Consider the following 16,823-nt stretch of genomic DNA (forward strand, 5'->3'; position numbering starts at 1 on the left):
GCTACTGATTTTGAACTGTTGTGACTTTCAAGCATATCAATAAATGAGATGCAGCTCAAAATGTAAAACTGCTGACATATACAAAAATACAAAACTGTAGGCATTAAAACAAAGTTTGAAGGACTGCATCCTTATTTTCAGATTAGAAAAGAGTGATGTGTATTAATCCACATGGATTCTGGAACAAATGAATAGTCTATCTGCTTTGTTGTTACTTTTTTTATTAATGCAAGCAAGAAAAGACAAAATTATTAAAAACAATTTGATCCTCATTGTTGTTATACAGTTGGCTATTAACATTTTAAGTTAACATTTTGCTGTAACATCAGCTGCTATGTAAATTGCAGATGCATCCCAGTTGACAAAAGCAGAATATCTCTACCACTGATTTTGCAGACAGTTATCATTTAAAGATGACAAAGTTTTTTTCTGAAGATCAGACATTAGGATTACACGCATCTTAATTTTTGTGTAATTTAATTTTGTTCGTATTGGAGTGAAAATGTAATCCATATAACTGCGTAATGAGAAACCTCACACATTGCATTAGGAATCTCTGTGGGAAACAAATTCGTGTGAGGCGGGCAATGTGCTTGTAAATTTTCTCCAATAGAAAACAGATCACTGAATCAAGCAGCGTGCAATATGTGCACACATACAAAACCCCAAAACAAACAGAAGAATCATTTAATTGAAGGAGAATGGCTTCCAAACGCCTTCACCATTTTCCACTATAAAAGTAAATTAAAATAAGACAATCAACTACTTAATCCTACTCCATTGAAAGCAATTTATATATACTGTGGTATGCAAAGTTAATAGAAAAATACTAATTTCAATGACAAACAGAACTCTCATTTGTCCTCCTCCCTCTTAATGTACAGTCATTAGCTTTGACTCCAGAAGCACTAAAAAGTTTTTCTAGAATACAGTAACATGCTACCTTGGCATACCCTCCAGTTATAACAACAACAAAAATCCCCATCAGCTTTGAAAAGACAACCTTGACACCACAGAAATACTTCCTACTTGCATACAGGGAGAGGATCTGAAATTTTGTAAACTTTCTTCAGACATTTTACATCACTTATTTTCAAAATCTTACAATTTATCTAATACAACTTTCATAAGGTATAGCCATCTGCAGCTTTTTCATGACAGCAACTGTTGAATCATGATTTGGCAGTTCTGGATGTAACCTGCAAGAACATCGAATTGCCAAAGTGAAGCAAGAATTTCTGAAGAATTAATGCTGACAATACAGGACAGTCCAAAAGACAATAGGATGGAAATACTGCATGAAGAAGCTGTATCAATTTCTGAACCACTTAAGAAATGGATCAGCAAAATTTAGTAAGTTACACTACTAGACAAAGAGTGAAAAACATCAAGGCTATCAGAGCCAGATAAAGCTGGAAAAAATTATGACCAAATATTGAGTGCTGATCTGGACAATGAAACAGCTGTTTTATCTTTGTTCACTGAAGTCAAGCCTGATGTTGCTGCTGATGACGCCCAGTACAATCTTGTCAGGTTTTTGGCAAAAGATTTCCGGTTAAAAGAATCCAGAAGATGAAAGATCAGTGTTGAACTAGATGGAAAAGGATCATCAAGATTTGGGGTTTAGCCACAAACTGATGAGGGAACTGTGGCTTGGGAAATACCAGATGACAAGAGCCCCACAGATGTAGGAGAAGATAAATCTGATGGGAAAGGAGATATTGCAGGCCAGTGGTATCATAAGCATTTCATCACAAGAATCCAAAAAGCCAGCTATAAAGGATGATGTACTTGGGATTAAGATTGGGTCACTAATTGGTAGTGTTACAGAAGATAAAGAACATGTAACAAATTTCTGGAACTACAGCAGTATGGTAAAGTCAATTTATTATATAAAATTTATATGAGACTGTTTTGTTGACACAAAGTCAAATCAGATTCTGTTCTAGAATACTGACAGTTTTATCAATGCAATAAAGTTTGTGGCAATTATATACGGAATACTAAAATAATAACAATCCACAGAATTCAAAATAAGAAAGGTTGCTACTTTTCAAATGTAATTATCATGATTAGGCTTGTAAGCAGTGACTTAAAAACTACAGAAAAGCAACCTTTTTCTAAATTTAATTTTTATTGGCACAAATAATCTGACACATTACATACTGTGTTAAGTATGTGTACACAAAACACACACACATATATACTGTTTAAACATACAAATAGATCAACGGATACCAATTTTTAATTTTTTTTACTTCATACTATAGGGTCAACATAACTTTGGAAATTATAAAGATCTAAAACCAGAGAAAGGCTCGGAAGAATAATAGCTGAAACACAGTTTCCCAAAAATACAATAGGCCAAGTATTTCCTGATTTATGTGGAGACATGCCAACTAACTAAAGGTAAAATATCTATGAAGAGGATTAATTTGCCTTAGGTGAATTAGTATTTTATTTTCCTTGGGATTTTTTGTAATTAAATATTTTATTTCTGAATTCTAATTTCTCACATAAATGTGAGGCTGAAGGGACTGTAGGCAGATCTGGGAGCATGAGAAATGAGTTTTATGAAAACTTGAACAACTGAGCAGACTAATAACTTTCATTCAAGCGATATGCATATCCCTTTGTACATTTGTTTGATACCAAACCAAAGGCAAAAGAACATTCCATGATAGGAACCAAGATATTATCACTGGGTTGTGAAATGTCAAGTTCAAAAGCTTGAGCCCAGAGCTGAGTTGCTGTCCTTGACATGGTACTACACCCAGATATCCCACACGGTGGGTGCTGCACGTGCATGGACCAATGTTTACATGTGCAGCAGCTTGCAACCAGCAAGCAGGAAGAAAAATCAATGAAGTCTTTGGAGTGGAGACAGATGGCAGTTCTGCTCAAGACATGGTGTTTATTGAACATCTAAGATCACTGTCAAGCAATCACTAGCTCAGAAAAGAATATTTACATTTGCTTACATGTCTGTCCAAACTGTACCAGAATGAGCTGTGACAGCAAGGAGGATCCACCCTGTCTACCTTGCAACAAGTTCTAATGACATGAAAATGCAATTGCTGCTTTTCTATCCAGTCATATTAATTGTTTTGATTTCTAAGATTACTAGTACACCTAAATTGTTTGAGAGAGTTCGAACAAAGCAAGGCATTAGGCTTAGTTCCTAATTAAAATTAAACAAATTAATAAAATTGCTTTAATTAAAATTAATTGCTAAGTAAAAAGACTTGCTTTTGGCACACAAAACCACCTTCTTTCCTGGCAGGTTAATTCAGATGAAATTCTATGACTGCCTCAGGTAGGCACTTCAAGTATTGTAAAAGTGTTCTGCTGACATGAAAGACTGATGATTGATTCCAAATATTTCCAAACCTATGTGATGGACTGGTGTTAGCCAACAAACCCCTCATTTTCACCAACTGATGAAAGCATTCCATCAGCAGTTTCAAGGGGGCTCTAAAAGCAGAAGATAGAAGGTTTGAGTTCTATGTAGCTCTAGCTCCTTAAGCAAGAAGCAACTTGATTTCTGTATCCTTCAGAAACTTAAATGCCTTCCACAGCGTAAGAGAGGACAGATCCCAATAAGGATAAATACAGTGCTTCTGACCTGCAAGCAATATCAGGAATCAATATCTATTATAATTTGAGAAGTCTGCACACCAAGAAGATAACTGTGTTTACTACAGAAACACGCTTGTTTTATCAAAGCACTTCTGGCTATTTTTTCACAGTAAAAGAGAAAAACGAGGCAACACAGCACTGCCTCCAACGTGCAACTTTGCTGCAACATGGAATAATCCTAAATTTGGGTACTGAAACTTCCTCTTACATTCTGTCATTCATTCACTGCCACTCATCATCAGAATCAAATAATTATCATTATTTGGCTCTTAAAGCATCAAGTATGTACAATATTCCAAAAGTCATTCTAAGACAGAACAATTTAAAGGATCTACTTGTTCTATAAGAATCTATTGATCAAGTCATAATGATAAAATTATTTCATCTTAGTAAAAAATTCCAGGGAGATTTCTGATGCAGACTTCTGAACAAAGTACCACCTGAAGTACACCATCAAGATTGATATCACCCTCAGTTAACAATAACCTTTCCATAAAGCAGTAAAAGGATTTTATAACAGTAAAATTCCTAAGATAATGGTAAAGAGAAAATGAGCAGAGAAAAAGCAGAGTTGAAGAAAAAAAAAAGTTGTTAATGACTGATTTTTTCATCTGCCTACACAGCTGAGGAAAAATTCTTGGGTTTGAATTGGGATACACAGTCTTCCATGGTGCAGATGTTCATGAAAAGAAGGAGAAATCTGGATTCTGAAATCAGGTGTATTACATTCCAGTGTTTTAAAGCATGATGAATCTGGAAGAAGTGCAATGTCTTTCTCTTGGTTGTTTCTATATATGACTAAGAATGTTCACCCTGACCTCTTGGGTTTAGATCTACTCTGCTACTGAAATGTTCCTTAAATAAGGTAGTAACACATGAACATGTATGGAGCAACCAAAAAAATAGACAGAAATATGACCAATAAAAATCAATGTTACGTATCTATGTGTACATACTTTTGGTAGTTCAGTTTTTCCCTAAAATTCCTCATCTTAGCTCACAGAAATCAATGATGTAAGAAAAGTATTGACAAGTTACAAAGGATTTACATTAACATGAGTTTGAGAAAGATGACAAGTACTCATTTATAAATTTATTGCAAAAAGTATCACATATACTGACTGTCCCATATCGAAGTACAGCTAAGGCTTCTTACCAAGGAAAAGAAACTCTTCAAATTTTTATCTTGCAATAAAAATGGGTTTTAAAATGGGCTTTTAAAATAGAGCAAATATATGCAAAAAAGCACTGGTTTACAAAAATAAAACAAGCCACAGCGGAAAAAGTCTCTAAAAATAGTTATAATAAAACATTAAAGAACACCTAAAAATTACTAGAAACAAGGCCTTGCTGCCACAAGACTCACCTCAAAAAAATCTTCAAAAAATGTCAAGATAAAATATTAAATTACTGGAAATAAGGCTTCTAAACTTGGCTTTGTTTTGCTTTTAATTTGGGAGTCATTTTTAACAAGCTATGAACAGCATGAATACAAGAACTCACTTCATAGCTGTATTAATTTCCAAATTATTAATTTCCAAATTTTTGGCCAAATTCTGGCCAAATTAATCTTTCATATAGCATTTATAAAGAATTTACCTTCTCAACAGGACATTCAGACTAAAGAAACACAAGAGAAACACAGACTAAAGCAACACAAGTTGCTTATCTGCCTAATCTTAGGCAGATAAGCAACTGGTGCACAAACTACTCTCACTTTGCATGTCACTACATTTACAGCTCATTTTACACAAACAATCCATACAGACTAAAATATTCTTAAAAATGAATACCAACATAATGGCCTTGCTTATCATGCCAGTTCTACACTTATTAGCTGCTGAGCAGCAAGATGCAAAGAGAGCTTTTCTAGCAATAGTCCAACAGTAATAAATGAAGAGGGGTGATCCTCACTGGGCTGCATGTACCCCCACACCCCAGCAAGGCAGTCAGCCATCATTCTGTTCCAGCTAAATAAAATGTCAGTGAGGCCAAAAAGACATTGAAACGTTATGAGTGTTGTAAAAATGCAGCTTATTGTGTTTCATATTTGTAACTTTCAGTTAAAAGCAGTTGCAACAGACATGGTGAATATTTCAGCAGATATAAAATACATGTTCTACCAAATTGGCATTATAAACCTAAACCTAAAATCCCAGAAAAATAGTTAAAAAGCAAACAAAAATGAGGAAGTTCATATGTAAAGGTGTCCCATCCCTGTGGCGAGCCAGACAATGCCAGCCCCATCCTGTATGCCAGCAGAAGTTTACATGACTATAGTTGCACTGAAGTAAATTATTTTACTTATTTTAAAATTAATTTAACTTATTTTATCAAGTACTAACATTATTGTGTACACAGGGCCAAATGTACTGAAAGGTTTTCTAACACTGTGTTTTCAGATAGAAGTCACAACTTTGACTTACTCAAAATGACAGAGCAAAAGCATTATATTAAGTAGACATTAAAACTTAAAATATCTTAAGATTTAAGATCTCTGAATCATACAAGGAACTTCTAAAGGAAGTATTTTCTTCTTTTTTCTGTCACAATCGTGTAAGACTGACAGAACAGAGGAAGATAAGAACCTCACCAATGAATATATTTTGCCCGTAACTCTTGCTTGAAAACATTGCATCTTACAGCTGTTAAGTGTTCAAAAGTTAGGAAGGTTTTATAGAGCATTTTTGTTTATTACACTAGTTAGACTATGGTAACAAGCTGAATTTTTCCAAAAAATAAGGCACGGGGCCTAACTTTGACTAGAATCCTTATTCTAGGATAATTACAGCATTACACAAAGAAAAAAGTCTGTGGATCAGCATAATTTATTACAGGTAGTTTTCTTTTCAAATGAAGTTTCCTCATGACTTCTACAGACACTTTAATTTGTATTATTACATGCAGTCCATTACCACAGTCATGTTAAGGATGAAAATGGTATGACATTGACAGCTGAGTTTATAAACTTGTATTTAAAATAATTTCAAACTGCTAAGACATTTTAAATGCTAATAGCATTAGAATTGTGATTCTGTAATTTTAATCTGAAATAGATTATGAAAAAATTTAAAAGGCTGTATGAGGTAATGACACGAGTTAGAAAATAAACAAAATTTGGCTAAAAAATTTGCCACTGATGATCAAAACCAGGGACAAATGAGTTTCCTAATGCAGCCACTTAACTCATCTAGTCACCCAGTATCAAAAGGGAAAGCACTGACTAACAGTTGATTAAATACACTGATGTTAGAGACAGATTTTTATACAAACATTTGAAATAAGCAGGATAAGTAGGATTGATTAAATTTTGGAAGGCTACATAACAGTAAAAAGTAGACAAACGGTTTGTTTTGCAAAAGACATGCACCAGGAAATGTTGTGCTGCTCCAGTTATGATGCAGGAATGAAGAACAACTCAATACATTTAAAAATAGAATAAATTCATTAAAACAATAATAAAGCTTCATTGTCACAGTGAAACTTTTCAGATGCTGGTGCAGAATGAGCTCCATGGGACTCAAATTAATGTTTGGCAATTAATACCTAACAAGGTAAATTGGACACAAGAAACTAATGTTTACAAGTCATGTTTATCCTCTCAATTCAGGGGCCCAGAATGAAACTTCTCTGATGTGCACAGTGTTCTATGGTTATGAGACTAATATTGAAAAATTTTAACATTTGTCACTTCATAACTGACCACTTATAAGTGAGACAGAACATCACTGGTGACATAAACCAGCAGTTTGACCAGTTATAACAAATTTAAGTTTTAGGAAATCCTGCCAAGTAGCAGCTATAAGTAAGTTTAGTATAAGGCAAAACCAGTGTTCTTTTCCAGTCAGGAATGTATGGCATGAAAATTAGGGTTAATATGTCAAGGAAACCATTGCACCACACAGACCCACAGCCTTAGCTTCTTCTATCTTTTTCAAACACATCATATGCAAATAGGTATTCTGACATGATATACAGAATCTGCTACAGCATTCACTTCTGCCACGTTATGAACTGTATGGTTCATCTCCTATTAAAATGGGGTTTAATAAGAGTGCTGACTTTATAACCAGTTATGCAATTATTTGACAGCCCATCCCAAATTTTAAAATATGATGTACTATACAGACTCAAGGCTTGTGAGGTCTCAGTAGTTAAAATTAGTTGCAAAATAATGATCCTAGAAGGTGATCACAAACCCACCTTCTTTGTTTTTATAATTAAAAATGAAAAAGTTGTGAAATTAAAATTTTAATATGCTAACTTCACATTTTTAATAATTCAAAATAAGATCAACAGTACATGCAACAAATTACAAGGAAGAGGTAACAAACTGCAAACACTTCAAAAATACACTACTGGCATATATAGAAGTGAAAGCTTCCCCTCCTCCCATCCCTTTTTCTCCAAAAATACATACCTGCTGAATGTGTCTACTAACTCGTTTCTGAGGTTGGTAGATAAGCCACGTATACAGGACTGGATCAACATTAATTGCTAATCCTTGTACACTGGACAAGAGAACAGCACCTGCACAACACAAAAAAGAGAAAAAAATGTAAACTACCTGCTCAGAAATCTCATATATATTCCGTTTTCTTGCACATCTTTTATGCAGACTTTTGTTTGGCTATGACTACATATATAATAAATAATAATACTTAAAGCATGAACTTCAATAACATATTCAAAGTGAGAAACTCACCAGCACTACCAGTGTTAGGGATATGCATTCATAATGCAGCAACTTACATTTTGATTTTGTCAATTACAAGCTCTTGTCAAGAAAAATGGTTGTTTTCACAAAAGTGCTTGTGTAACTGAATACACACAACACCTCCCCTCAAATTCTCAGCCAACATTAACACTCTGCAAAAATGAGTCAATAAGACCCTTGACACAAATACAGAAAAATATAATGCACTCCCCATAACCTCAATTAAAAAACCCCCATGGTCTAGGACAGTGAGTTCTTTTAATAAAGACAGGCCTACTTTACACTAGCTCTGCCCAAAGCTGAGGATAAACATTTTTCATGTAAATATGGCCATGAATATTCTTTAGAGGATGAGTTAGGCAAACTAAGGCAAATTTTTTAACTGACAACACTGGCCTCCATACTGTGAACTCTTAATGTTTTCTTAATCTTTACAATATATCTTATTTTCTTTAAATCTCACAGTCTAGGACCTAGGACTACAAGACAGGGCTACTTTATTTCATAGAAGTAAACTTCTAATTTTCTTGAAGAAATTTTCCCGAAGAAAAACTAACATGGAAAATATTAAGGCTCAAAATAGGAGAAAAACGATGTCAGTTCCCAGAAATGTTAGCATATGCATCAAACCATGCACACTAAAACCCCATCTATTGAGCATTATCTCCATTAAACCTGCATTAAAAATCTGATTATACATTGGTGAGACTTTTTTTTCTAATAGTATAGATAATGTATCTTTTGCAGCAGAACATAATTACAGAGCTGTACAATTCAGAAGCAAATGGGTTAATGGAATACAAAGGCATCAACTATACTGAAAAAGTGCAGCAAGGAGTAGTAGGCAGTTATCTTTTTCCATAAGTTTTGCAATTTTACTACAAATTAATAAAATAAATAATGAAATAAATAACAAAATAAATTTAAAATATAAATCCTGGTTACTGGAAGATCCCAACAACAAATTCCACAGAATTACAGTAGTCCTATAATATCAAGAATCATAGTTTCTAAAGCAATATATACTACATTTACTCTGTGGTATACAATGTAATTATGCATCAATCTGAATTTAATAATAAATTCAAATACATTCAGAAAGCTTGACACAATTCAATGTACTTTCCAAAAAACAGTAAAAACATGTGCCTCAAAAGACACATCAGCAAAACTGTAAATGGGAAATTAATTAAAAAAATATAAGTTATGAGTTTATTGTATATAACAAAATTTTAAAACCAGCCGAATTCCAAATGGCAGAAGACCCACCAACCTGGGGTGACACAAGCAAAGCCTGATGAGCACAATGGGAAAATGGCAGTCAAGAAATACACAAACATAAATCATCTGCCAGCCCAGGCTTGGAGTTGGAACACACACTGCGAGGAACTCCTATACACAGACTAGTCCATGTGAGCTGAAGGTTTTAAATGTCGGTAATAAACCTTAGAATAAATCTGCAGTTAAAGGAAAAGCCAATGTCAAACACTAAGGGGTAACATGCAAATAAGAGCAGTGAATATGCCTTGTGGCAGGATGTGCAGGAAACTAGAAAAAGGAAAAAAAAGGTAACAGAGGATTGATAAAATATATGCTTCAATCATTATCTTTTATCAGATACTTATGTGCCAACATAAAAGAATCCTGCATCTTTAAGAAACACTGCCTGTTGTCAGCAATACTTAATGAAAGGTTTAATATACATGTGATATGAAAAGTGGGAGACAGACCTCCCAATGAGTGCAGCATAAAGGCAGCCTACAGGCAAAGTCAACAGAAAATCCCACATTTCTAGCAGACTCCTGAAAAGAAAAGTACAGTGTTACTGTAGCACATCATTCTACTAACTGAACACAGTTTCTTGATCACTGAAAAAAAATAGCTACAACTGAGAAGTTCAATACAATTAAGTCGATCTTTGAACTGAAGCTCTCCTTTTCCTTCAATTAAGTCAACACTAGCACAATCTCATAAAATTCTACACTAAGCCAGCACAAATAGCAACACTTTTCCACTTGTCTTTTGATAGTTTGTGCCTACTATACAAAAAAAAAAATAAAACAAAACAAGCAAACAAAAAACCTCCAGTAGAAGTACTCAGATAAAGAGTTGCATTATTTGCCTTTCAATATGACTGTCAGGTAACCTTGGCTTCCTACTAAGCCACTTCTGTCACACTAAATTACTGAAATTTACTGCTGTGTTTGTTACTCAGCCACTGTATTTAAGGGCAGTTTAATCACCTATGTAAAGTTGTTATCTGCGTAACAGCTTTCTTCAAAATCAATATCTAGGGAAAAAAGTTTCTCAATTTGCCTCCTGTTTTCATGTCAAGGAATAAGAATTCTCCCCAGTTTTTAAGGAAGTTCTCACTGATTCGAGGCTCAAGCTTGAAGCTGGCAGCAAATTCCTCACACGCCTAAAAAAAAATTAATTGCTATTCTGTCTCCATCAAAATGCAATGCTTGAGTTCCCTGGATTTCATTAAGACTGTGGAGAACTTTCTTTTCTTCCCCTCCCCTTTTCTCCTTTTAATTAAATTTACATTTCAGAAAAATAGCAGATCTTAGTCCCATAGCATACTAGGGTTTCCTTTCCAGATCTCAGTTTTGGCCAGAGTTATCTATTACATCTATCTAGTAACAGATTTGAAAAATAAGTATTGGACCCAACACTGTGTAATCTTTAATGTTTGAGAATTTCCTGAGTCATGGTGCCATTTGCCAGGCTCAGCTTGGGCAAATAATTTCCTTCCTTCACAAATTCCCACTCTCTCCTGAAGGAATACAAGATTTGGAGGCTGCAGTCAGGCAGAGGAGGATGATGAAGGGAAGGCAGCAGAGCACAGCAATACTTGGCACTCTTGTTCTGTGGATGAGCTTCCTGACAAGTCCCCTTGGATGATGACAGCTGCAACAGCACTTTTCTTCCCAAGGGATGGGGGCCTGCTGAAGATAACTGGGGCCTCCTGCTTGGGGGTTGGTCCTGCTGCCACCTCCACCCACTTGGAGTGCTGAGCACAGGCTGCTGGAGAGGCAGGGAGGACAGGGGTCACTAGCCTGGGGCTCTCTCCATAGAAACCTGGGGAAAAAAGTGGGGGAAAAAGGGAACATGGTACACTCCTGGTGAGGTGGAAAAGGTCACCCACCCTAAGGACATAGCTGCATAGAACAGAGCCAGAGGGAAAGGCAGGATGGGTGAAATACAGCAGAGTCCAGCAGTAGAGCTGTGGAGCTGAAGAATGTTCAGTCAAGAAAAAATAGGAAAGGGCCTCAACTATCAAGGAGACACAAGAAAAGGATGAAGGAAGCAGGACAATGAAAGAGGAATGTACAGGGAACAAGGAAGGAGCACTTTGGGAAGGAGAAGGGAGGTGGTAACCCTTGGCAAAAAATGCTTTTTGGAGATGCACAAACTTTGTGAATAAGTAAACTGCACTACTGTTTCTCCCAACAATATGGAGAAAAAAATTACTAGGAAGAACAGGCAATAAATAACCTTGTGATTTATGTACCTGAAAATGAGTTTTTGCAACAGCAAAGGATCAGCCTAGAAGAACTTTTACCAAATTCTGCTACGTATGTAGTATCTGAATACACCTTATTGTTATTTCCAGTAAAATGAACTTCAAAATCTTTACAGTAAACTGAAGTTTCAGTCAATGCACATTTTCTGTAAGGGAGGGATCACAAATATTAACAAATGAAATTACTTATAATAAAATCTAATTCTGACAAGTTTTGTATATTTTCAGTAACTAACTTAAAAATATTACACCATTTTACTATATAAATTGGACCATGAATTATTTTAGCATTGAGCACTCATGACTCCTAGATATCTCAGGACACACGAATGATATATAAATGCTAACAGGTTGAGTTAGTATCATTCATTTAGTATCCAATTATTTTAAATTATACCTGAGAGAAGAATTTTTTAATTTTTTTTTTTTTAACTGTTTTGAAGGGCATTTTCACTAAGGCACACTATAAAAATGCAGAACTGCATATTATACCAAAGTGAAGAGTTCTATTTTATAAAAGTATATAAAAGTAAGTTTCTGCTGGCTGACTCAAAGCAGATGCATTGTAAATCCCTAAGTGTGGAAATATCTAAGTCTGTTTAATTTTAGCCTGGGAGTAAAGTAAGGGAAAAACACTCCTCTTTACTGCTCCGCTTGCTGCCAGTATGGCTCACTTACCCAATTCCAAGCAGGCTTTAGCAATTATTTATCCTGTGGCACCACAGCCACTTTCAGTAACATCCCAAAATGAAGAATAAGAGCTGAAGAGCTAGAAATTGCAGTTACACCACATAAAAATTAATCATGCAACTTTGGTCTACTTTGGAATATCAAGGACAAAGCCAATACAAATGTCTTGCAAAATAATCAGCTTATTTAAGAGACACCGTCCTGCATTTCATCCTGAACTGCTGAGTCAGACAAGGGAAACAGATACTTCAAGCCACATCAAAGTTTATAGGACTGTGAAAAATTATTTTTACATTATATCTGCTACAGAAAGTCAATAAATTTTGTCTAACTAGTGAAGTATATGTCTGCATGTCTCTCTATTCAAGGCTGACTTGAATGCCTGCAGATGCAAATATTTTCCCAATTTTATCACAGAAAAAACCTCCAAGTCTACTGTACTTGCACAGAGTTTTACATTCACCAATTGTTTAAAATAACTCTGATATCAATTAATTTAGTTGCTTTGACCAATAACAGAATATTTCACTAAAACTGAATTAGTGGGGTAACACTTTCCCATTAACTAAGGCACTTTGGTCTGTAATATCAAACACAGTTCCCTCATACAAGTTATTCTTTGCCCAAGAATATATACCCCAGAAGATTTTCATCACCATTATTTTTCTTTTTTTTTAAATTAAAAATTCTTTTGATATTCAGAAACATTCACTAAGAACATACTTCTACTGCTATCATGACCTTCTAATTCCTATTGATGTTTATAGCAGAAAACCATTAAAAATAAAGGAGGGGGGTCAACATCATTATTTTTCTTTAAAATAGAGACAAAGTGGGGTAGCGAACTGCAGTTATTAAATCACACAGCAGGACCCACAGATAGAATTCAGATGTTAAAGTTATATGCCACAGCTAAGTGGCATATATGTTAGCCTACTGTAGCAAATAGAAAAAAATTAATGTAAGAGTCCATCCTGTGTTAATCATGAATAAATCAGACAGGCCTAATTACAACTGAATGTTCTGATAAGCTATCATCATTATATTTTTAAAGAAAAAATATCCTGTCTTTATCAATATAAAGACCTCACAAATGCTGAATTACAGAATTATGATACAGAAGTATTCTAAAGAAGTAACAAGGAGGCAAAACAAAGCTGTTGGATACACTGTTTAACACAAAGTGCTGTATGTATTTTTCAATGTACAAGAAGTTACATTTTTGCAATTTAATCTGCAGTAAGCCATATTAAATCAAGGTACGGACAACAACCTTCAGTTATTTCACATCATGTTAAGAATGGAACTTTGCCCATGTAGCATTTTGTCTTTTTTTACTGAGGAAAAAATTTTGTGATATGCTGAGTTGGAAGTTTTCACAAAAATGCCAAAATATTCATATTTAACTTGTGTGCTGCATGTTTTTGAAACAAAAAAGACGTTATCTTGAAAAGCTGCTTTTTTTCCAAAATCATTTGGTCAAAACTTTAATTCCCCTTAGAGACTATGATGATGTGGGTTCAGGGAAACAGTTTAATAAGCAGTAAAGACCAAGAAAAAAAGAAAATGTGTAGGCAGCTGTAGTACACAGTAATGCCAGCTTTATTTAAATGATTACTGAATCACTTCCGTGAAAAGATAATGGCAATATTCTTATGCTGAGCTGCATTGCACCTCTTCCTGAATTCTATGTTTTTACTGCAAGAGTATCTCACTCAAGTATCATTTCCTCCTGTTCACTTTTAGGTTGTTTACATATTTAACCATTATACTTACTATTCTGTAAATAAAAGGAAAATGAGGAACTTTAAATTCAATTGACAGAAAGGACCAAACAGACAGAAAGGAAGGATATACTATAAGGGCTTCAAAACCATATTGTCAGTGAGTAAAGAAAATTTGAATGCTTTAAAAAGCATGAAGTGTTTAGAACACTTTGTTTTATTCATGAAAGAATATGGGGAAATACAACATTTGAGTCACCAATAGAGCTGTCTTTCCAGTCAGACACTGCAGGGTGGCCCAAACTGACTGGAACCAGAGGCTGTTGATGTACACATTGCTACGAAAGCAGGTATTCAGAAACTCAGTAACACAAACTAGCAGTTCACAAAGGTTTCTACCAAAATCTGGTTTGTCTTTTCCTCCTGAAGTCTCACTTAGGGGACTTCAAAAAACTATCTAATGTCACTATTATAAATCTGATCATCAATCTGACTCTCAGTCCTTAAACTTGATCATTCCTGACCAGGTTTTCAAAGTGCCAACAAAGGCTTGAGAATTTTAGCTTGTTTAGCTCTTTGAAAAATTAATTCAGATACATATTGCAATGTCAAAGCTGCTTCTTTCCATTTTCTGTATGGAGCCAGCACCACTTACAGTTACTCTTATGGATCACAAGAAGACTACATTTCATAAAATTAGTATTTGGAAGAATAGATGAGGGATGAATTTGAAAGAATAAATGAAGAAACTATGAGTCAATTTCCTAACTTTTTGTTTACTCTACCTGAGACCTCCTCAGTCCCATTTTAAAGGCTGTTGTGGTTATTTTTTCATGTTACAAAGATTTTTAGTGTCACATGTAAAATACAGTAATCCTAAAGAATGGAATTACTGAAAACAGACATTGTCAATAAGATTAGAAACAAAATCTTCATATGGATGCTTTTTATTTACCAAGAATTTTGCTAATTCCTTGTGCTTTATGTAATGGACTGAAACTGGAAATCAGAGGAGTCAGGCAACAAATCTTTTCTTCTATTTAATCTTTAGTATTACTTATATTCTAGTCGGAAAAAAAAAAAAAGGTGGAAAATTTAGTGTTAAGAAAGAAATACTATGGCTCAAACCTGGTGTCCTCCTAGAGAATCAACAAGTACAAAGCAGATTTAGTTATGCAGTCTACTGGAATTCCCTACACAAATTCCACAAGTTGTTTAATCACAGGTTTGTAAAGAAACTAGGTTACCTAGAAGGGATAAGAGAGAAAATTAAATAGATAAATCACAGAATATGCTGAGCTGGAAGGGACCTTCAAGCATCCTCAAATCCAACTCCTGGCTTGGCACAGGACACCCCAAGAATCACATCATGTGCAAGAAAATGTTGTCCAGACATTTCTTGAACTCTGTCAGGCTTAGTGCTTTGACCATTTCCTTGGGTAGCCTGTTCCATGCCCACATTTTCCTGGTATCCAATCTAAACATCCCCTGCCTCAGCTTCATGCCGTTTCCTCAAGTCCTGTCACTGGTCTGAGATAGGGAAAATTATTTAGGAGAAAAGAAACAGTCATAGGCAAATATGGTAATTTTCACCATAGAAAAAGGCAGAGCCCTGCAGTGACCTGAGCTGCCCAAGCCATTACAGGACATCAATGTGGTGACCAGCTCTGCTGAGTTATCCAGAGTAACCACGAACAGTGCTGACCCAGGAACTCCCAAATATCCCACCTGATAAAAACAATTCTTCTACTGCTATTGTTGCCTCATATTTTAACTTCACATGTATATGATAACTGAACTGACTACTTTGCCTAAGAAAACAACATTTCTGTTTATTCTAGAAAAGCGTTAAACCAATGTTCAGCAGGAAGGAAGGAACAAGCAATAAAACAGAAAAAATCAACTACGCCACTGTATGAATGCATTGTGTACACAGATATTCAGACCACTGCATCCAGCTCCTGTCAGCCAAAATGATGTTTTAAGCATTCAAACCTGAAAACTTCTGTTTCACAATACCATTTATTCAGTATTTATCCTCCCTGATTCACTCTATGCTCCATGCCAAATGCATTATGCGTTCTCCAAATCCCAGAGCACAAATAAAAAAGCACAGAAATAAAAAAGTATACACACATACTGGTTAAATGATTTTCTTTTCATAATTTTTAAATCATTCTCTATTTACTATAGTCAACTCCAAAGCAAATGGGTTTTGAAAACTTCCAGGTCCAAACCACCTGAATGTGCACCTCAGAGAAAAGCTGCAATGTCAGAACCCCTTCTAAAGGTAATGTTATTTGTAGGTTTTTATCACTGCATTATTCTAGGTAAATGTGAATGTAATTCTGGAAGTATCACAAGCTGCCCTTTACAGGCTGTTTACACAGACATTACTGATGAAGATACCAGAGTCTCCACATTTGCCACAAACAAGTTCCAATCACTATAGACAATTCTGCAGAACATTTGATTAAAAAACCCTCCAAAGTCCACACAAACTTCTGCACAGAGAGCTTCAGCTGAA

At 35.0% G+C, this 16,823-nt stretch overlaps 1 protein-coding gene across 5 annotated transcripts in view; it reads right to left on the reverse strand.

Moving 5' to 3' along the window:
* VPS13B (vacuolar protein sorting 13 homolog B) overlaps window positions 1-16,823 on the reverse strand; it is a 423,329-nt gene that overhangs the window by 226,072 nt on the left and 180,434 nt on the right. For all 5 annotated transcript variants that reach the window (XM_088065985.1, XM_088066031.1, XM_088066072.1 and 2 more), the window contains exon 20: window positions 8,060-8,169. In XM_088065985.1, the coding sequence (XP_087922111.1) occupies window positions 8,060-8,169 (110 nt within the window). The remainder of the gene's footprint in view (window positions 1-8,059; window positions 8,170-16,823) is intronic.

This window comes from Pseudopodoces humilis, chromosome 1 (genome assembly GCF_049639895.1).
Source record: "Pseudopodoces humilis isolate 2021_Gansu_Grassland_sample_001 chromosome 1, ASM4963989v1, whole genome shotgun sequence".
Classification (NCBI taxonomy): Eukaryota; Metazoa; Chordata; class Aves; order Passeriformes; family Paridae; genus Pseudopodoces; species Pseudopodoces humilis.